General features: G+C 41.8%; 1 protein-coding gene across 4 annotated transcripts in view; it reads left to right on the plus strand.

Moving 5' to 3' along the window:
- Positions 1-21,112, plus strand: part of LOC309712730 (KAT8 regulatory NSL complex subunit 1-like) — a 46,513-nt gene extending 25,401 nt beyond the window's left edge. For 3 of the 4 annotated variants that reach the window (XM_082543765.1, XM_082543766.1, XM_082543764.1), the window contains 13 exons: positions 7,637-7,778; positions 7,999-8,082; positions 9,791-9,900; positions 11,825-11,966; positions 13,719-13,884; positions 15,514-15,669; positions 16,335-16,553; positions 16,682-16,836; positions 18,361-18,485; positions 18,572-18,629; positions 18,963-19,075; positions 19,167-19,419; positions 19,512-21,112. In XM_082543765.1, coding sequence (XP_082399891.1) covers positions 7,637-7,778; positions 7,999-8,082; positions 9,791-9,900; positions 11,825-11,966; positions 13,719-13,884; positions 15,514-15,669; positions 16,335-16,553; positions 16,682-16,836; positions 18,361-18,485; positions 18,572-18,629; positions 18,963-19,075; positions 19,167-19,419; positions 19,512-19,730 — 1,942 coding nt within the window. In that variant the 3' untranslated portion in view covers positions 19,731-21,112. The remainder of the gene's footprint in view (positions 1-7,636; positions 7,779-7,998; positions 8,083-9,790; positions 9,901-11,824; positions 11,967-13,718; positions 13,885-15,513; positions 15,670-16,334; positions 16,554-16,681; positions 16,837-18,360; positions 18,486-18,571; positions 18,630-18,962; positions 19,076-19,166; positions 19,420-19,511) is intronic. The other variant, XM_082543767.1, reaches the window with a different exon arrangement.
- The last annotated feature ends 1,898 nt before the right edge of the window (positions 21,113-23,010 follow it).

Consider the following 23,010-nt stretch of genomic DNA (forward strand, 5'->3'; position numbering starts at 1 on the left):
CCGGCTTTAAAGGGTTAACAATGACTTTAAAAAATAATATAAAATGGTGTGCAACACCACTGAAGTTTTTTTTTTTTTTTTTTTAAACTCTCTTTTCAACCAACGGCAGTCACTCTCTAAATAACCTCTGCTTAGCTTTCCGAGCTTCCCTCGGGTCCTCTTAATCAGCGGTCTCCAACCTTTTTTGCGCCACGGACCGGTTTATGCCCGACAATATTTTCACGGACCGGCCTTTAAGGTGTCGCGGATAAATGAGGGAGGGGCTAATAATCGGCTCAGTCATTTTTAATGATCGTTGAAAGCCCAGATCGTAATCGTGATTAAAATTCGATTAATTGAGCAGCCCTAGTACACACTGTAATCAACATGTGCTTTTAATGACGAAATGATAAACCAAAACATGGTGGCTCGGATTACATGTTATTAGAATTGCCAACTGTTACACAACCACATGCAGTTAATTCACCAAATTGTGTTTCTATTTGGAATGGAAGTAAACGGTCTCTGTGGCGCTAGTGGTCAGAAAGATGATTATAGTTGTTGAGGATGCACTCATATATATTTTTTAAACCTTTGGCTTCAGGTGTCTTCTGTTCTAATCCACCACCAGCGTTTCTGTATTCCTCACTGTGGGGTTATGGCACAAGTAACGGGTCAGTAGTGAGAGCATAATAATTTTTTATTTTCCCTTAGTCACAATTATAAAAACAATCAGATGAACTGTGATTACCATCTTATTGAATAAACTAACAAAGTTAATGTGTATTGAACTAAACCCACCACAGCCTGGTGGGGAGTTTCCTGAGAGGCAAAAGTAAAGGACAAAAACAGAACACGCTTTTATCCTGATAATCGTGTTTTAAATGATTATGAAATCAGATTAACTGCAGAGCCCTATTCTGAGGAGGACACTGGGAATCATTACTTATACGTAAGACAATATTGAGTTCAGCTTAGGGCTGCTCGATTATGGCAAAAATGATAATCACGATTATTTTCACTGAAATTGAGATCACGATTATTTGACGATATTTATTTAACCCTTTAAGACCTACTATAGAACCAAGTCCACCAGAGCTTATATTATTTTTTTTACATGCTGTAGTGCCATTTGTGGGAGCATTTCAAGTTGCTATACATCAATACAACTGTTATAGCCCATATTTTAATAATATGTATGCATTAAGTCCATAGTAATTACATAAATTGCAAAAAAGTGCAATAAACTACAAAGAAAATTGAAAATCGCTTTTGTTTTGTTTACATATATTTCTACTTGGAGAAATTTAAGAGGTTTATCCCTCAAAACTTTAAATACAATAAAGTTGCAAAAAATAGTTTACAACAACAGGAAATTTATTTTGAGTGTCTTCATAGTTTTATTTTGGAGATACAGCAATTTTTATATACTGCAGGAAAAACAAAAAACAATCCTATGATGCAAATTTGCAAAGAAAACAGCATGTGCATCATTTTACTGTGGGAAGTGTTACGAACAGCTGATAGGAACGGCAAAGCGTGTTTCTGGAATATTATGTTTTTGTTCCTGCAAGCGCTTTTTATGCAATTTTTGCAAAGCTATATGTGGAACGCAACCGTGACCGAGGACAAGCTGATGGCATAAGATGTAAGTACAACTCCTCCGGTTTCATATGCAAAACAAATTATTGCGCTAGCTTACACGGTTCAGGTTCTACAGGGATTTAAAAATAGTTATGCAAAACGGAGCGTACTGCTCTGACCGGCTTTAAAGGGTTAACAATGACTTTAAAAAAATAATATAAAATAGTGTGCAACACCACTGAAGTTTTTTTTTTTTTAAACTCTCTTTTCAACCAACGGCAGTCACTCTCCAAATAACTTCTGCTTAGCTTTCCGAGCTTCCCTCGGGTCCTCTTAATCAGCGGTCTCCAACCTTTTTTGCGCCACGGACCGGTTTATGCCCGACAATATTTTCACGGAACGGCCTTTAAGGTGTCGCGGATAAATTAGGGAGGGGCTAATAATCGGCTCAGTCATTTTTAATGATCGTTGAAAGCCCAGATCGTAATCGTGATTAAAATTCGATTAATTGAGCAGCCCTAGTTCAGCTTAAAGATTGCTTTACTTACTCTGCACATAAAATGTAATTCATTATATTGGCATATTATTGCAATAATAGCTTCCCAGCAATTGCTCCACCAAATTGTCTTTCTACCTCCTGCCTTGTGTACAGGCCTGAAAGTAAACAAGTGAGCCGCAGACAAAAATGTCTCGCTCATAGTGTGAGATTTTCAGCAAAGAATTTGCTTCATTCTGCATCGCAAAAACCCTTCGCTGCTGTACAGGGAAAGCACTTCATGGCAGTATGTTGCATTAACTAGATTTCATCCATCAGTTGTACTCTTCCTCATCTGGTGGCTTTTGAGTGGTAGACTGTGTGATGCAGGACAAAAGTTTATTCATGTTCGGTGAGAACACATTATCTTTGGGTTACTTCATTTGTACGTCTGGGTAGATTTGGTCTGTAGCAGGTGAGTCATCTGTGTTCTCACACACAGGGCTGTGCGATATGACCAAAATCTCATATCCCGATATTAAGACATCTATCGTCCGATAACGATATAAATCACAAAAATGTAACATTTTCTGTAAATTCTGTGAATCTCGGGCAGCTCGACTTGCGTGAAGTGTTTCCAGCTGGGCGTCATGGACCTAGAGTCGAGTGTTTTAACTGATGCATGAAACTATACATTTTTAGACAGGTTGTAACGGCCACCGTTTTCTTTGTGAGTATTTATTACACGGCGTGCTGCGGGGAAAAGCCTGTTCTAACGTTTGAGTCTAAGGTTTATTTTTTTAGCACCTGGCGGCTCTTTTTTGCTTCTTATCCGTAAATACTCTGCATCTTTCACGTGATTCAGTTTATTTTGAAAAGTCTCAACAGGATCTTGAGCTTTATTGTGAAAGGTTTATGTGGAAAATAAACTAGCGGAAACGTTGTGGTTTAACCGTCGTTGTTGCTAACAACAACGCATAAAAACAAGCGCTTGCCTGTCTGTAGTGTGGTTATATTAAATATAAGAGAAAGGGAGAACTTTAAGAAATTAATATAGCCACTACAGTGACCATCAAAACGATGAAAAAATATTGCTGTAAATAGTTTATTTTGCGACACCACGAAACAAACGATAGCGTAAAATGAAACGATAGACGTTTTTATATCGTTATTCGATATATATCGTTATATCGAACAGCCCTACACACACACACACACACACACACACACACACACACACACACACACACAGCAGTTAAGCATAATGCAATATAGTCAAGAAATAAATTGGTGACTTAAGCAATTTATACCACATCATGTATGATAAGCATTTTTTTCCTCTCCCATTTGTTGGCATCCTCTATGCAACGCTTGTGCTAGCTGCTCTTACCTCATGATGAGATAAAAGTGCATTGTGGAAAGGAATTAAACAGATCAGCCATTAGGTCAGTATGTTGAGTTCACCAATATCTGATCAGGATACTAACATCTGATTAAGATATCAGGTTGGTTCATCCTTACTAGCAGGTGAGAAATCCCTATGCACTGCTCATCGTTTTGTTACCAAACTACTGCACACCAAATCTGAATATCAGGTCTAGCCTTTTTGAGTAAAGATTGGACCATTGTCTGGTCCACATGTCGGGTTGTTGCACCCCTGATTAACATCAATAGGAAAACTGGTTGTTTTCACATGAGGCAGCGTCATGTGTCCAGCGGATGGGATATCAGGACCTGCTGGTTTTTGAGAGAGAGCTTTACTGCGAGGCAGCGTTACTGAGCGATTATGGTGGTTTTTGAAGGGGTCACTATGTTATAGACGACATATGTGCTGCATCCAGAGAAGCACCACAATGGAGAATCTGCTGACAGCCAGAAAACGGCCACCGAACCGGCTGCTGCTGGCACTTTGTGTGTGTATGTGGGAGTTGAGGGGGGAGGAAAATTTGTCCTGATTAGAGAGGAGGGGAGGAGCTCCTCGTTGGGAGAAAGAATGGGTGATAGTAGTGGGTTCTTTCTAACTGACCCCTCCTCTTTCTCAACCTCCTCAGTCACCCTGGTGATTGAGGTCATTGGACTTGTAATGATCGCTCTGTTTGTGCTTTTGTAAACTGCAGCTGAAGCTCTTGCTGCTTCTCTTCTGTTATCTGATTTTAGGTTGTTCTGCACTTTCAGAGTGGATTATTTTAACTTACCTGGGATATTGTCTGTCAGTGCTGATGAGGTGTCCTAAGGACTGAAGCTCTTCATTCCCGTTCAGCCTTTCCTTATCATGTCTGTGATGTTTTGCTTCTGCTTTTAAGGAGCTGATGTATCCTCACTCGCCTTGGTGGTTTGGCTGTCTTTATGTGACTGCTGATCTTTGTATAATAACCATATTTAATGAACACATACCAAATTTTACTTTCATGCTATCAATATTTTCAAAGTTACAGACACTAGAAGAATAAAGGGTTGGATAAGTCACCCATCATTATTATTATTATTATTATTATCATTATTATATTTAACAGCGCTTGTGTGCCCTCTTGAATTCTTGAGTACAGAAAATATCTGGAGGAAATGTTCTTTTATTAGGGCTGTTTAAAAACTGTATGTGAGAGGCCTCTCTTTTACATACATTACATATCAGGCTCATCTACTAGCTGTGATGTCCTTTGCTCAGAGCTTAAAAACAAGATTTTGACTTTAGATTGTCACAGTTGGAGAATGTTTAAAATTTATTTGGTTGCAGTTTCTAACAGATTGTTATGTTGTGTAATAGTTGCTGAACTTTCACGTGGCTCAGAAATACCGTAGGAAATGACGTGGCAGTTTGACACACCCCTCTTTACCTTAAGTGCATATAACTTGATGCTTGTGCTAAGTAAAGCAAGACAGACAAATTATTTTAATGATTATAAGAGGACCAATTGTACTTGCGTGCAAGACTCTCCAGAATGTCAGTCAGTACCTTTACTGCAGTTGGACATCAAGTAGGCTGAATTTGGACCCTTTGGTGAGCTGGCTTTAGGTCCTGGGTCTCATGTTTGATACTTCTAATTCAAAGGGACTAAATGGAACTGATCGTGTGTGTGTGTGTGTGTGTGTGTGTGTGTGTGTGTGTGTGTGTGTGTGTGTGTGTGTGTAAGGAACAGCAACAGGAAGTAGTGCCAGCAGGAAACACTGCAGCTGTATTTACAGCATTGTCCTCCATACTATGTCGTAGTGAACGGGGACATAAGACTAGCAGATGTGTCAAGGAAGAAATCGGAATGTCTCTGATTGCACTGATCGGCTCCGTGATGGACGTCATCTGCCAGAGGAGCTCTGTTTCTGCTCAGCACCTCAGTAAGGCGAGATTCTTGGTTGGATTATTGGTTATTCCAGCGTCTGCACCCAGCCCCACCCCCCTCCTGCACCCTGTGCCCTGTAGATTTGCTTTTAAGGCCTGTCTGTTCCTCTCCAGACTGCCAGAGCGACCCTTCCCATCTCCCTTGTCTTTCTCTCCCATCTACCTCTGCCCTGGTGGAGGCTCTGGAAATTGAAAACAGGTTAGGGTGTGTGGGGAAGAGAGGAAAAAGAGGCAGTGCAAGGTCTATCTTTGTCTGCTATCTGAGTCATTACCTTCATTGTTCATCCACAGCCTCTGCGGCCCTGTCTTTGGAAGAAATGGCGCCCTCTGTGGTTGCTTCCGCACTGTGCAGGAGCAGACATTTTCCTCTCATGTCTGCCTTTGAAATGGCCATTCTGTGTGTCATACTGGTAAAATGGAGTACCCTGCTCTCAGCTGGCACTCGTTCCTTTCTCACAGAGCATACCCCTGCAGTGGAAACCCCCAGTTCTTTTTTTCTTTAATTTTTAATTTCTCCACATATTTATAATGCATGCCTAATCATGTTATTTTTTGACTCTAATGCTTTTCCAGGCTGCCTGCAGCTGCCACTGCTGGGAGCTCTGCTATAACGCTGATTCACTGACCTCTGCAGTCTGACAGCGGAAATGCTCCAAATAATCAATTTTAGTGTTTAATAATAGTTCAGTAAAACACCGGAAAGTACTTATATAAACTGGGAACAGACTAATAACTGTAGTTGAAGACCAGTTGCATAAATAAGTGGAGCTTCACTAAAGTCCACACTGGGTCCCAGCGAGATGAGGGCTGATGCCGACTGGTCGTTTTTTCTTATGAAGGTTGCTGATTGAAATGACCTGGAGGTGTCTGTGTGGCAGACACAATAAAAGCTGTTTGAATTCCTTAAATGCTAAGGAAGGGTGCTTCAGTGCTTCCTTTATTACCTCCTTTAGTAGCAGAGTGTACACTGAAACATCCTTTATAAAAGAAAATAATACTGTCCCACAGTTTCAGTAAATTAGGTGTGTTTTCTTTTTCACACAATAGTCTGTTGATATGTTTTGAGCCTTCATCAGCTGGCTGTGTTAAAACCTACATGTGACCTATGAACATCAAACTGCAATAATAAAACATGCTGCTTATCAAGTTGTTTCCTGGTGTGAGGTTGGGGGATTTTTACATGAGAAAGCTCAATAAATAAAGATTATGTGAGTTTGAAGTTCACCACAATTCAGTTGAGTGGACAGGATGAGTAATTAATCTCAGTGAGATAAATATGTTGTTTCACTTCATAGGCTGTTTAGTCCTTTTTATTTAAAATTACAGCCTTGGATATAAAGTTGTTTTTCATTGGTGTTTCTATTTAATTTGACCTTTGTGAAAAGAAATTAGTTTGTTTTTGTCCCCCACCCCAGTCCAACCTAAGGACAATTGAACAAGATAAGACCATGAAAGCAACTCGCTTGTTTCACAAGCCTGAATTAGACCTTGCAATCAAAGCACAATGATTAATCTTTAACTTTGATCTTGCACATATGTTTGTAAGGCTTAACAAGGTGTGTAGAAAGTTTCATTAAAAACAAAGTACTTAAAAAAAACAAAAAAAAACTACTTGTACATTGCAGCCTTTTGAAACCCCCCTCAGCTCCTCCGTACTTTGATTTGACTCTTTTCAGTGCATCAGCTTCGAGACTCTTCCTTGCTATTGGTTGTTCCTTATCTTTGTGCATATGTGTGAATTTAAACACCAAAATAACAGCACATTTAAGACACATGGCTAACACAGGGCATTTACTCGCAGTAAAGATGTGGTAGTAAATAAGAACTTTATTTATATGATAGAGTCCTAAAAGGGAGATGAAAAAATGGTGAGAGATACAGCATCACATAAAAGGAAGCTTATAAGAACGTGGTTTTAGATTTCACTGGGTTTTTTTTTGCCTGGCTCATCTCCTCAGACTGGTGGATCGAAATCCATCAGAGGTCCTGATGCCTCAGTTCAGATTGTCTGCCTGCAGCATAAACCTTCCTTTTTGTTGTATTCTGTATTAGCCCGTTGGCTTTTTTTTTTAGGTGTGCCTGTCTGTCTAGTTCAATGTGTCTGTGGAATTCAAACCATTGCTACAGCTGGTTTGGCTCAAATAAATAGAACCTAAAGTAGTGAAGAGTAGATTTGATCTGGACACACGTGACATAAATCACTATCACCCAGAGTATCTTCTGTTGACCATAACTTAAACACTCGTGTCATCCCCCCCCTGCAGATGGAAGCGAGCAGAGAGCCGCTACACCGTGGAGAGAGCTGCCATCATCAGCCACTGGAACTGGCTCCAGGCCCACATCTCGGACTTGGAGTACCGCATCCGGCAGCAGACGGACATTTACAGACAGATCCGCGCCAGCAAGGTCGGTCCTTCCATTTATTAGACACGTCTGTGCATTTTAGTTTTTTTTTCTCTGATGTGCAGAAAAATCTTCCATCAAGTGTAATAAAATCAGAAAAGAGTCCTTTTATGTGTATTTCCACTGACACTGTAGGATGAAGAAGCTCTGTGATGCATTTTAACTTGTATTAATTTCTTTATCTTTGAATTGAAAGTATAACTCTCATCTCTCGATTTCTCAGGGCTCAGTAGAGCTGGGAGGTGTTTCGCCAAGTGGGGTGCTTGCAGGTGGGACAGAAGTAAAAGCAGAGCCTGTAAACACTCAGGTAAACAGATTTGTTTCTTTAAAAATTGTCTTTTTAATAGAACAGTAGCTGCTAGTGGCTTAAAACCATTGTTTTTATTCTTTTTGTTGACCTTTTTATTGTTTTTACATAATTTCTGTCACATGTATTGTTGCATTTGTACATGGTCACATGAAATAGGACAAACATTTAAAAAAATGAGGTCACTGTATGCACGAGTAATCCCTGTGAGTCAGTCTCATAAAGCAGTAAACAGTTCAAGACAGAGGTTGTCTTTAATCAACCCAGCCGCTATCTTGGATAGATTAGACAGACTGTTATCAGTTAAAATGGCAATTTTTACTATTTTTATATTCTTTTGATTTAGAAAAACATTTTGCCTGCATTAAAATACAACCGCTGACACGGTTTTCATAGCCCCCCTTTTCTTACTTAGCAAGGCTGATCCCATCATCTCAGGTACACAGCTCTGGCTGCAAGTTGCACAAGCTCCACCAACTGTCCAAACCTTATTTTTGAGATGCACAACTAATCAGAATAAGTTGAAACTGTTTACGACGGAGGATGAACCGAGATGAACTGAAAGCTTAACAAAGGGATTATTTTTGAATGAAGATGAGTTTAAAGATTTATGTAAGAGGCGAGCCTCAGATCAGTTTTTGTGAATACAAAGGGAAGAATACAAAAACAAAATTAGACAGCAGTAAGGTTACAAAATTTTCTTCTTGTTCTTCCAACAAATAGAAAATGGTGCAAGATAAAATCTTTAGCCTTCATCAATTCTTATAAATAACCCCATTCATTCTTGGCTCAAGTGTATAATGTAAAGATAAATAAATATTAATGAATGAATATTAGTTGTAGCCTTTATTCAGCACTTTGATCTTCGGATGCTGTGTTAGTGGGTAAATATAAGCAGCTCTGCTTTAGTCTATCCCTGAGAATGACTGAAATATTGAGCTTGTTTGTTTTCACACAGGTGGAAATGAAATGGTAAGTGTTCACGGGAAATTGTGTTCTTATCTGTTCCTCAGGTCTGACCGAATCAAAGCAGTTTAGAAAGGAAAAAAAGCTCCCTAACCCTCAGATCCAAATAATTTCTCTTGATGAGTCGGCCTGTCTGGGTGTTTAAATTGTTTATGTCTGTTCAGCTGCAGCTGTGCAGCCTCCCATTGCAGCGGTGTACATTTGCTCTACTGCATGTTGAACCTCATTAAATTAAATGTTTTTCTGTCTTTAAGGTAATCCGATTTGATAGCAAAGCTGCTATATAAATGGCAGTTGTTTATAGTAGCACGTTTCATTATACTTGACATATTTAACACAAGCTTTTAAAAAACTGTTTAAAATAAAAATATCAAAATGTTGCAAAGACGTAAAGTACAAATTAACACACGCTCAGCTATTGAGTTGAAATGATAGAGAAATGTGGAGCAGATGTTTGTGAAATGAGACAAGGTTGACTGGAATCATGAAACTGTTCACTTGTGTAAAAGCTTGCGGAAAAAGTGCTTCAGGTTTTTTATCTTGATGGTTTAAGCCTTGGGAGAGTGAAGGCCTTAGCCCAAATCTGGACTGAATAATTCAAGGCCACAGGACCAAGATGATTTAGTTTGTCTCTAATGCAGTTTCCTGAAATACCGCCGGCTGCCTGAGTGTTCAGCGTGGTCAGCCTGCCAGTTAACACGAGGTGTAGTCTAACTGGTTTTGGTCTTATCTGTCGATGCAGGACGCCGGTTCAGAACGTCTGGAGCACACGGGCACCGCCCATATCAGCAGCACAGAGCCGGGCCCTTGGAAAGGTCAAAACGGGCAGCCAGTCAACGGCGTCCTCAGCAGGTACAGCTGCTAATGATTACCTCATTTTGAGTTCTCGGAAAGGCTCGCTGCCTTTCCAGGAAACGCGAGAGGGGAGTCCTTCGTTTGGATTTGCAGTTAGAGAGATGCTGATTTTAGCTGGAGTGATTAGTAGAAAAGTAATTAACCTTTTTCACAGCAGACATTTCAGCTGGAAAAACATCCACGTTAGTCATCTTTGCATAGTGGTGTTTTGCTGTGGTAATAAATGGACCCAACTATAATATTTGTCTCATGTGCTTTTCACGCAATCACAATATCCACTATGGACAAAGCTTTGTCTGTGACTTTTGTTTTTTGTAGTCTTAATACTGCATTTTAAAAAAAAAAAACTGGCACATCTTCTAAACATCAGCTTCCCTGAACTCATTTTTTTCTTAGCAAATGTGAAAGTGTAGCTGCTAGATGCCGCCTGATGAGACATGAAACAGTCTTTAACCTCCAGCTCAATAGTGCAAAGTTTGTTGAACTGCACCCGTGTTTGAATCAGGGATTTTTATTTAGTTTATTTTTGTTTCTGTTGTGTTTAGTTTTCAGGATGATTTTCTCCGTTTCGGTTTTGTTTTGATTATTAGTTTCAGTTATTTTTTTTTCATTTCACGCAGTCAGTGGACACAGTCCTGTAGATATGTGTCAGTGAACTTCTGTACAAAAATCTACATAACATTTGTTTTTGTAAGTGTGCATAGGTTGTTTTTCACCTGGTTTTGGTTTTAGTTTCATTTTAATTAACTGTAATGACCTCTGTGAGAATGAAGTGAGTAATAATCGTGTGAGCTCAGCCTCCTACACGCTGTGCTCAGGCAGCTTCCTCATTGCTGATGAAGGTTTCTAAAGCAGGCCATCTCCTGTTGTTAGTGCCATATGAGAATAAGTCATTCTTTTTAAAATTACGGTAACCAAATAGGAAGCCACCTGACAGAATCGGCTTTACTTTCAGTAATGACTTCAGTGGATTTTAATGAAGCAGTACAGAATTTTACCTTCATGCTGTGAATAATTTGCTAAATACAGGCTCTTTAAACGTCGATGGGTGAATCGGAGTTTCCTCTTTTTCAAGTAAATGTGATATTTACAAGAAATTGTCAGCCCTGAAAATTACATTTAAGCTCTGTTAACACAAAAGAAATCTCCTATCACATACTGACCTGTGAAAAGTGTATTTTGGATAAAGTTTTCTGTAGCGAACGCTTGTTTATGTGCCTCTACATCATAGACATTAAAATTGGTGCAGTTTTGCTCCTGAACCTGTGGGTTAGAGTCACTTGGAGTGGGTGTAGAATTGATTTGCTCTGAAAATGCACCAAATTTCAACCCACTCGTATGGTGCTACAACCGCATCCCAAGGTAAATTTTTATTGTGTAGGTTTATGCTAAGGTTTCTGAAGGGGCACCAGTTGACTTTAATTAATTATAATAAAAAGGTGTCATAGGACAATGTATTGAATTGTGTGTCCAATGTTTGTGTGTGGAAACTGTTGAAGTTACATCCTGAAATATTCAGACTCTATAATACATTAGATTAAGTATTGTTCCAAACACAAGAAAGAGTGTGAAAATGTCCTCACAGATGGTTATTTGTAATCCTGTCACATAGGGTCAGCTCACATGTCTTGTTATTATCTTGAAGCCTGAATCCAGAGTTTAGGATGCTTGATGTGCTCAGTGATTTCGATTTTTTTAATTTTTTTTTTAAATATTTGCAGTTTTTTGTTTTGCAAAGTTTATAATACTTTGGGCACTGTATCATACAGACTGTACAGCTGCTAGTACAGTCTGCTATCTCTGAGGTGTAGCACATCTGGCAGCTAAAGTCACATTGATGAGTTTTAAGCTAATGAGATGCACTCACAGCTACGAGTACGCCAGCTTTTAACAGGTGCTAAATCTTCTCTCCGTGTTGTAGGATGGCAGAGAGCACAGACGCCAAGCATCAGCAGCCGTCGGCCTACGACAGCACATGCGTGGCTGCACGTACGCGGCCGCTAATCAGCTGCCGCCGGCGGCGACTCATTCAGCCCAACACTGTGCCCAACCTTAACGGCAAGGTGAGTTTTCTGCTCTGTGTGATTATTCTTGAGTTTCACTTGAAAGAAGCTGCAAGGGCACACGCGTGTGAAGGAGTCTTTGTGGAAACGGCGCGAACATGCTGAATGTTCAGTTTCGCACATTTAAGAGCAGTGAAAGGGCTTTTTGTTAGACAGCGCCTAGTGTTTTAGGCTTCACTCTTCGGCTGGTGCGTGACCTAATAACTGAGTAAACGAGAGATGGGGAAAGTAGGGCATCTTTATTCAGAGTCGAACAACAAAGGGTAGTAATGGCCCCATGTGACGACTCACAAGTTTTAGTTGAGGGGGGAATAGAAACGTTTCTCTAATTGTTTACACCCCTTCCCACTCTCTGGGAGACTGAGTGTGACTTTAAGTCTCTAAATGTGTTGAGGCTTTTAAACTGAAAAATACTACTACTACTACAATTATGCAGTCATATTTCTCCTGCTTGTTTTTATAAACAATATTTTTAAAAAGGAAAAAAAACAGACTTTCAAAGAAACAACAAAAAGGTCCTTCAAATCAAAGCATGGTGAGCCACATGATTCAGAAAGAGAGAAAATCCTATCAGTTCAGCAGGACATAAGAAGCTTAATGCATCTTTTACATTAAACAACTATTTACATTATAAAATCCAAATCGTTCACAGCTGTCGTTTTAAAATGCTGTGCCTCTAAAACAGCTTCTCTTTTTTAACATGTTTTTATGATGTAGTGAAAAATAATCTTAATCATTTCATGATTAGTTATAAATAACCCCACTTTTATGTTTACAGAGTGTCAGTATTTACAGTGTTGACCTGATTGGTTTATGTTCCCTCCTTATCGAAGCCCCAGGTTGATCACTTTGTGGACTCATCGTCTTCCACTGATTCAGGATAGTTTGGTGATGATCTGTTCATCATGGAGCACATCACAAGGCAAAAGTGAAACCAAGTGGCTCAGAGACCACCTGATTTTACACCAGGAAACTCCCTAAATCATAGCATAGAAACTTGAGGCACTACCACAGCTTCTTTAAAGAGTGTGCTGAAAGAGATTTAAATGTACTATATTAGTGTGTAATAATATGGTTGGTTTCAGTAGTGAGGAGGAAACACTGATTATTTCTGTGGGACGAAGTACAGCGAACTAAACCGGTGTCAGATACGTCCACGCGCGTTCATCTAGCAAAACATAATCAAAATAGGAGCTGATATCTCAGATGAGATGGAGGACATTTTCTGCAGAGGAACTTTTGAACACCAGTGATTTACAAATTCTAATAGGTATTGTCTGATTATATTGGGGGGGGGTTCTAGTAGGAGGACCAAACTCATTAAACACAACATGGCTTAAATAGAGTGGAACACAAACTGAAATGGCTCGGTATGAAAAAAAAATGGCACAGCTAAATAGGAAAAAAATAGAATAAAATACAAAAGGTCAATGGAAAAGAAGAAAATCTAGATAAAATTCAACAAGGAGCTTAAGGAGCGGGTGCAGTCTGTTCTGTTTTTGTATCTATTAAAAGAGAAAGTTTCAGTAAAGTACCAGCAGAACTAATAATAGAGTAATTTTAAAAATGGGGGGAATAGACATAAAGCAGGCACACGGAGCATGACGTCAGCGGCTCTAAAGAGCAGAACATTTTCTGGCATGACTCACTCAATAAGTGTTTAACGGCCGTGTCAGTGAAGCCGCTGAATTATTAATAATCACAGCTTGGCTGTGAATGATTTGCAACCGCTCTCGTTTGTCCTCCTGGCAGGCCCCGAGGAGCAGCTGCATCCAGTGTAACTGCAGGGTTAACCCCACCTGTGTGATGTGCGGTGGCTGGCCCACCCCCAGAGAGGACCCTCAGTACGAGCTGCCCACCCTGGAGCGCCTGTCAAGGCTGGATCTTGGCGTCCACCCCATCCTCTCCTTCCCCGACGGTCAGTGCTGGTCTCAGAGCGGAGCTTGAGTTTACGCAGCCATTTCCTCCTTTACATTCAGAGGGGAAGACAAACAAGGCGTGGCTGTGAGCTCAGCAGGAAGTTCTGCTGAACATATTTAGTCATTTAGAGTCTTCTCTCTCTCTGCGCAGCAAGGAACTCACATAAATGAAGACAGGAATTTCTGACTTTACTGCAAATCAAAACATGAACAGTTTTACACGACACGGACAAATGAAGCAGTAGGTTTGGCTGAAGCTCACAGAATAGATTATCTAAGGTTGCAGTGTAAAGCACACAGCCTGGTGCCAGATTCAGCCTATCAGGACGTCTGATTTGCTCCCAGAGGGAGGGCAAAACTTTTCAGGCAGTTTAGTGTTCTATTTTTGCTCTTAACGATAAATAAAATGTGTAACCAACAAACCAATAAATGACAGGAAATAAGTTTTATTTTTTAATTATACAGGGGGGAAAAGTGTAATTGTCTTAAGTCTGGGTTGTGGGCTGCTCGTCTGTTTTCCTGTAATTTAACTGGGTTATTTCTGAAACTCTGAGCCCAGAGGAGATGTGATGTCGTGTGTTCTTTTCACTGTTTAATCATTTTGTTTTTTCTTAAGCTATTTCAGGGTGTCTCATGGATGTAATTTTCACTGGGCACCTAAATTTGTTTACACTAAAACAAAGGGGGAACATTTTGGAGGTGACTTTAAAGGTTATTAGTGAACATTTGGACCGCTGCTCTGAGGCTTGTTTCATGTGAATCACTAAACTGCAGAAAACTCTTCAAGAGTTTATAGCACTAATTTTAGGAATATGTCTTTTGTATTCTTGGACTTGGCATGATTCATATTAAGGATGATAATTTCACCCACCCTCCACCCCAGACTACTTGAAATGCTATATTTGTGGCAGATATTTGTGTTTTTTCTCCTGTGAGTACAGCAGCATGCAATGTCACAGCTCCATACAGACCTTACCAGTCTGATCCCTGGTAGCTACAGCGCTTTCTTCTCCTGTTCTTGTTGCTTAATGGTGTCTGGCAGCCTGTATGTGCGTTACTGCTGCGTTCTTGTTCTAGTAGTAGTGCTTCAGTAGTGGATATTCCCTCTGGGGTTAAAAAAACAAACAAAAAAAACCCTGAGGGAATATATTTATTAGCTGAAGTTGGGCTGCACTGTGATGTAATATCAGTTTATGCTACTATGTGCTCATCTGAACCTCAATTTGCCTAAAAACGCTCAACACTTAACCCTCATTACATTTGAGTTTTAACACATCCACGGAAAACTTTGCCCCCTGGTGGGGGTAATGTGAGTGTAGTTACAGAAGTGCCCTCAGTTTGTCCTCCTGTGTGAAAAAAGTAAGCTCCTGATTGGCTGCCCCTTGGAAACATCTGGAAGGTCGAGATGTGTGCCTGAGAAGAGCCAAGTGTAGAAAAAAACTGCCCGAGACTGAGTCAGCATTTATCTCGTATGCTGACCTCGTTAATTTGAAAGTTTCACCGTGTTTAACGTGAACCTCCGTCACCATAACAAGAACGTATTTGACAGAATATGAGGGAAAGCATAAAATTTTCTTCAGGAAGTTGATTTTTCTGAGTCTCATTTCCTCTGCCGCTGTCTTCCTCAGACGTTTGTATAGGTCTGCGCCTGCAGCAGGTGATGAAGAGCCAGTGGCAGACCAAGTCACTGGAGAGGAGCAAACCACTGAAGAAGCTCTCCCTCAAACACAAGCTCTCCTCATCCAAAGAGAAGCACAAGTTCACCAACTCGCTCATGGCAGTCAGTAAGTATGGGAGCTGTCCGAGCGGCAGCTTTCTGCCATTTGACGGCAGCACACGAGCACAGCGACGCCTCTGAGATCACATCACCCAGACTTAAATACGACCTCTCACATTCAAAATAAATATAAGACGTGAAGAAACAGACAAATGTGTACAAATGTACGATGTTACGAAATGTCATTTTTAAAGTCAGCACATTATTGGGACACAGTGTGATTGTTGTTCAGGTCAGGTTTCTGCTTAATTCCAGCTGTGTAGGTTTCACAGTTCACTCTGTCCTGGTAGCTGCCGTATTTCCTAATTTCACGCAATGAGACGCTTCTCAGAAAAGAATCTGCCTTCTGAGAAGGCCCGATCTCGATGTCATATCCACTCAGCTGAGAACAGAGCAGCTGTTGATTGGTTGTTATCCTAGAGGAGAAAATACGCATTTACTAATTCCACCATCTCACACGTGAAGATTTAATATCTGACATATGAACATAAGCCAACTAAAAACTTCAGGCAGTGGATTTTTAAACTCAACAAAAGTCTTGGAGTAAATTTTTATTATCTGAACATGTTTGTTTTAATGTGTAATGTAAACGTCCATGACTGTGGAAGCGCCGTCAGTTGTCCTAACCTGTGACATATATGACAGTAACCTGATGTACTCCTGGTGTTGCAGGATTGGGCCACAAGAGAAGCGCTGAGAAGTCGAGGACAGTTGACAGCAGCGTTGGCGGAGGCGGCGGCGGCAGCAGCGGCGTGATGAACGCGGCCAGGCTGGAGGGCCAGGCTGTGTGCAAGACAGAGCGGCTGCAGGCCATCTCGACCCCGTTAGGGCCGTACGACAAGAACTACAGCCGCAAGAGAATAAGGGAGCACTCGCTGGAGAGAGCGGACTGTGAGTTACACGTCTGCAGCAGGGACTGCTTTAATCTGAGGTCCCATCAGTGAACCCGCCTGACTTTTCCTTTCTTTCTTTCTCTCTTTCTCTCTTTCTTTCTTTCTTTCTTTCTTTCTTTCTTCCAGCCTCCCCCAAGCTCTTCATGGACTCGAGCACCCCCTGCACGACTCTAGCCAACATGCACTCGTCCCTGCACAGCCCCCTAACACGCCAGCTGTCCACATCTTCAGAGAACTCTGTGCCGCTGGGCCTGAGCAGCCAGAGTGTCCCGAGCACGCCTGTAAGGACGCCACCCCAGATCTCACACCTTATTTGGATGATTCAAATCATCAGTCCGGGGTTTTTAAAAATGCTTGCTGTGTTTTTTTTAAGCAGGCTTTACTGCAGTCATATATTTTATTAATGACATTCATTTATTTCAGTAGCTGCGTGGAAATCTGATGGTTTCACATGACACAAGATGACAAGCACAGCATTAAAAAAATGTGTTCCAGGGAAAGTCTTAGACGGGGTGTGTGTGGGAAAGCTGTGCTGTAGTGAGGAAGACGGGAAACAAACTGAGACTTCTGCGGCGGCAGCATGCAAACAAGCTGCGAGCGTCACTGTCTGATGCGTTTTTGGCGCCATTAATGCGAACAAAAGTAAAAGTTGAGGCTCGGTGTGAGAAGAACACTCCCTCGATAAACACTCATCACACAGTGTTTGTCGCTGGGTGGAGGTTCAGACGTTAAACTCGAGCTGAAACTTTTTTGTGGTTGCTGGAGCAGAAAAAGCAGCAGGAAACAAAAACACTCGGCAGACTCGTTGCGCCAGCTGCTGCCGTATCCGCTCTGTAACTTGTGATCTGTGACCCCGTTCGTGGTCGGAGCGCTTTAACGTGCTGCGCTGTCTGGGCTTGTTTTTGTTTTTGCTTTTTTCTCTCATTTTCATCATTATTATTTTAATAATTTTACTTTATTTTAATTCATTATTTTCACACTTCAGAATCAGGCTGTCTGTGTGGATGCTTAGCTTAGCTTCAGGACTTCTTAGCGAGTAATCTGAAACCATGAAGCAGCATTTTACTGATTAACCTGCTGCTGTGGATGGGCTCACTCCAGAGGTTCTCACGGCTGAAGTTCAGTCTGCTTTCAGCGTCTTCTTCCTGCCGTGTGAACTTTTGGAAGCAATTTAACTCGTCCTACGTCTTTTTTGTGCTTGTATTGAATTGCATGTACTCATCTTCACAAACTTGTTACAAGTCAATGATGTTTTGTCTTCATTTACATCCAAAGTTGAGTCTCTAAACCTCGTAAAGCCTCTTTTTCACGGATATTAAAGTTCATCTGGTGATTTTCTTGGAGCTGGATAAATCTGGAGCGCTCTGTTTTGCCTCGGTTTGTTTTTCGGGAGCTGAAGGAGTATTTGGACCTAGAAATGGTTAAATGCTGCAGACTCGACCAACTGATTGTGACCTGCAGGGCATCTTCAGCTCATTTGCACACTCACCCTAAAACATGAGCGTGTAATTGTTGCCTGCTGGTCTTTTACACCAACATGGACAACATTTATTAAACAAAGTCTCCTTGGATTAAGGAGGAAACCTGTAAATTTTAAATATCCAAATGTGTTTGTGAAGTGAGCTCATGATGACCTCAGTTTCTATTAACCTTCATCTTTTGGATTAACATGATGACACGTGTCATCCTCCCTGCAGGCTGTGAGAGCGTTTGAGCTGAAAGTGTGTCGGAGCCGGTCGAGTCGTTATTGTTTGCAGACTTCTGTGTAAAGTCTCGCTTGTTTACACTCCTCCTTTGTTCTCCAGCAGCAGCCAATCAAGAGGAGGCGAGGTGAAAGCTCCTTCGACATCAACAACATAGTAATCCCCATGTCTGTGGCTGCCACCACCCGCGTGGAGAAGCTTCAGTACAAAGAGATTCTCACGCCCAGGTAAACCGATACCTGCATGGAAAAATACCACTCTGCTGTGGCTGCTGGTTCCCTGCACTCACACGTTTTTGTCTTGTTTTCTAAAGCTGGCGGTGTGTGGACGCCTTCTCGCAGCCCATAACCGAGGAGGAGAACGAACGCGAGGTGAGAGAACCACCTCATCTGTGGTATTTATCAGATTTCACGTGTTAAGCTGGGATGTTAGGATCCGTTCAGGAGATCCTGAGCTGCTGAGCGAACAGTGACACCTGGTGGTCGGATCTGACTCGTACATTTTAACCTGTGAAGCAATCATGAAGGCTTTGAAAACCTAAAAACTCTTCTTTCAAATTCTTAGCGTGACATTAAAAGTTATAAAAACATCTCAGCGTCGTTGTTCGAGCTCAGATGGTCAAACTGCTTTCTCTCAGAGTGTTTGATGATTAAACTGAAGCAAACGAGTTTTGGGGGTCCTGATGACATGCGATGTTTCTGCAGGTGGAGGACCTGTCAGACGCAGCTTTCATTCAGCTCCATCAGGCCTATGAGGACCAGGAGCGCACTCGCTGGACTTGGAGGGCCCTGGCTCCTGCTAAGAGGCGGGGCAGCAGGTAAGAGCAGCATCATACGCCTCAGTAAGCGCCTCGCGTTTGTTGTCACGCGGCAGCCGTGACATTGACAACTCCTCCGTTTCTTCCTCAGGTCGTACAAGTCCGTGGACGGGCGCACCACACCTCTGCTGTGCGGGACCAACCCGCCCACCCCTCAGCCCGCGTCCCCCGACCCGGGCCACTGCCCAATGCTGCATGACTACAGCTACGTGCCGTCGCCCATGAGTCCCGCCAGCCCCGACACCGCCTCCAACCCCCACACGCCCTGCTCGAGGGACTCCCACCGGCTCCTGTCCAGTGAGGACACGCGGTGCTCCACGCCAGACTTCACCTTCGAAGAGCGGGTACGTAGCTCCACCCCTGAGGATCAGTCAGCCTGTGAAGCGTCTGAAACTTTCATTCGTTTTTAACACCCGCATTTTTCCCCCCCCCCCAGACGGTGGCGCCGTGGGAACGCCGGTGCTTCCCCCTGCCCGAAGACCCGGCCCCAGAGCCCGAGTCTGAGAGCGACCACCAAGTCAGGCCCAGGATGCGCAGCATCTCAGGTTGCCGAGCGATGGCCTACGGACGCCTCGATTCGGATGACGCAGAGCCGCCCCTTGACGACGAGAACAGTGGCGGCGCCCTAAAACACAAGTCCTCCACCCACCGATGAATGAGGGCCCCCCCCACACACCCACACAGCTCCTCTCTGGCATTAACAAGCAGAACCTCAGCGCAGAATAACATTAAATGGGTTCCTGTTGTTTGATATTCAAACATCAGTCTAATACTTTCACAGTTTTTAGTGAACATTACGGAGATAGAAGCCTTTCCCGACACTTGTTTTTTGTCACACGAAAGAAAAAAAAAAAAAAGATAAATGTTTAAAAAAAAAAAAGTATAAAAACAACACGTTACAAAAAAATTTCTGTAGTAGGCTAAACAATGTACATGGGGGCTTAGTGGTGTTTCATACGTCGCGTGTACACTCGTAGCGCACTATGTAGCGGACTCCTCAAAAATATGGCCAAAGGGTTTTTTTTGTTTTTGTTTTTATTGACTAGTTTGCTTGTAATTCCCATGTACATTTTTAGTGGAGTGACAAATAAAACAATAAAAAAAGGAGAAAAAAAATCAGCCCTTCCTCTTCCTCCGCCCCCTCAGACCTTCCTCATCCAAATAAAACTGATACATTTGAGATGTGGTTCCCCCTCCTTCCACTAGAGGTCGCCTGAACTCACCAGAGCACTTCTTTAAACTGCCAAGTCTGGTTTGCTTCATTATGTTTGTTTTTTCATTCCTGACGTGTTTTTTGTTAGTTTTTCTCTCGTTCTGTTCTGACTCATCCTCTTCTTTTTTGTGCGTTCCTTTTAATAGTAAATCATTCCTTTTTTGATCTCCCGCCGCTGCCTCTGTTTTCAGTTCAGCTTCACAGGGCAGCACAAACAGACGCGGCGTTAAGTTTGTTTTTTATTAGTGTTTTTTTTCTTTTTCTTTTTAAAGCACTTACCCCTCAAAGCGCCGCCGCTGCATGTCAGCAAACACGCTTGCGTCCGATCCCGACGGCACAAAGGCGTCCACTTAATTTAAAAAAAGAAAAGAGGAAATGGAAACGTCAAATCGCAGCGCGGCAAACAAACCCCGCCCTCCCTCCTCTCACATTTCACATGTAGCAGCTCTCAGCTGAAGCCGCCCTGAGCTCAGGTTCTCCAAGGGAAAAAATCTTCTGCTGCCCCCTCCGACCGATCGATCGATCGAACGTCACACTCAGACCGGATTTTATTTTCACCACATCCTCCATATAACCTCACACACTCCTCCTCCCTCCACCTTAAAGTAACTAATTGCTATGCAAAAAAAATCTATGGTTTTTCATTTTACACCTTTTTATCCCGCAGCCATTCAGTCACTGTTTGTTTTTTTTCTTTTTTTGTAGTTAAGCGAGATGTCGATGTACCTGTTTGATTGTTGCAGCAGTTATAACCTAATCAAAAAGCTGAATTGTTTTTTCTTTTTTTGTAAATAGTACCATTAAAACATTTATGTTTAACTTGGTGCCGTGGTCCTGCTCTCAGCTCATTTTAACCTGTGTGATGTCACTGCTCGCCTCTCGCAGGTGTAGCGCTGCGTTTGTCCTCTGGCTCCGGGTGTTTGAATGCAGACTTTTCATAGGTGGTCCTGAACGAGCCAGAAATCTACATTTTTACTGTCAGATTTGATGAAGTGAAACAACTGTGATCAGCGTCCTGATTACACCACCACCTCCACCTGCTGCGTCTGGAAGTGTCATCCTCACTGAAGTGTCCTGTTTTAAATCCATAACCGACCAATCAGAACGCAGTAACATGAATGGTTTATGTAGAAAGTAAGATTTTCTTACTATGAAGCGAGGAGTTTTAATTCTGACTTACTTTGTCAGAGGTGTGAAAGGTTCACAGCTGGGGTTGAACTACGCCCGGGCTCACGGGCACCCAGACAGTGATTAAATGGGGAGTTGAGGCATCTGCTGGAAAAATCAGCAGCGCTTTGAGCAGGTTAACAGGAAATGGAGCGACTCTTCTTTCAGGGTGTGAAACTCTAGATTAAACAGCTGAAAGGAGTTTCAATGCCACAACTTCTTTCAGTGGAGAGGTGACTGGTTTAAACAGTTTACTGGTTAATGTGTCTGCCTCACCAGAGAAAGCTCCAGTTGACTCCCAGAAGAAGACCCAGTTATCCTCTGGGATTATGTCAGGAAGAGAATAAAACATGAGGACTGACCTGCTGTCAGCAGCCTGAGGAGAAAGCTGCTGCTTTAAAAGTACAACTAGAAGTCTTGTTTGTACACACACCTACAATCTGCAGTTAGACCTGGATTGTGGGACGAAACTGAAACGCCACCTGGCGGCTCTGAGACGAGAGCGACCTTCCTGTTGTGACCGCTGCACCAATCCTCAGACTGCCGGCTCAGAAAGCTTCATTTCAGCTGAATGATGTCCATAAGTGTGCTAACCTGGCACTAAGTAACATTGTTTTGACATGGGTGACCTTTGACCTGTTACTACAGTTTAAAACTGAGTGTGAAAACTTTTTGGTTGGCTAAAACATTTATAAAAGTATTTTGGGCTTTAAAAACAAAACCTTACTTGATGAAATTGTTAACAGAACTTGTGGCTGTTTATTCAAACTTGGCTGTTTTTATGATGCCTGCTGTGAACTTTGAACTGAAAGAAATTAAAAATAAAGCGAACACTAAAGAAAAAAGCATAAACCTATAGCTATAGCACTGCTATTTTCTTATCGCTGACAACTTAAAGGTGCTTTTTGTTTCAACGTGTGAATGAAAACATTCACCACCAGAGGGCAGCATTTCACCAGTAGGTGCATTTTAATGTTTCCAGATGTTTGCTGCTGCTCGCGTCCTCTAAAGTCTAATCGTTCACCAGGCTGACATTTTAAAGTAGATCACTTACCTTATTTAAAAAACGTAAGCCTGCAATTTTAAAAACAATTAATCATAATTTAAAAAAAAAACCACCTTCTAGAGCCTGAGAAAGTTCACACACAGTGCTCCATCTTGTGGTGCAAAGTGGTATTACATCAAAGTATACAGCTGCTTCAGAAATAAAATCAAAGCAGGTTTTACCTTTATTCACTGTTTAAGTGCCAGTGTTGGCCTCCAGTGACTGCTGAGGGCTCCCTGCTGCTTTGCTGATAATATTAAAGAACAGAATAATTTGGACAGATTGTGACTTTTACGTTTATTAGTGAATATCGATATAATTGTTGTCTGCAGGTCCCAGGGTTGATTGTTGTGCAGCTGCACTAAGAGGACGACCTCATACTGAACTCTGGATAAAATAAGACTGAAACAGGCCTTTTAAAAGTAATTTCTAAATTATTAGCTTAATCATTTTTATTCTTTAAATTAAAAGTGATTTTTTTTTTATTACAGTGACCGTTTCAGCTTTTAC

The sequence above is a fragment of the Aulonocara stuartgranti genome, assembly GCF_965226115.1.
Source record: "Aulonocara stuartgranti genome assembly, chromosome: 8".
In the NCBI taxonomy this organism is placed as follows: Eukaryota; Metazoa; Chordata; class Actinopteri; order Cichliformes; family Cichlidae; genus Aulonocara; species Aulonocara stuartgranti.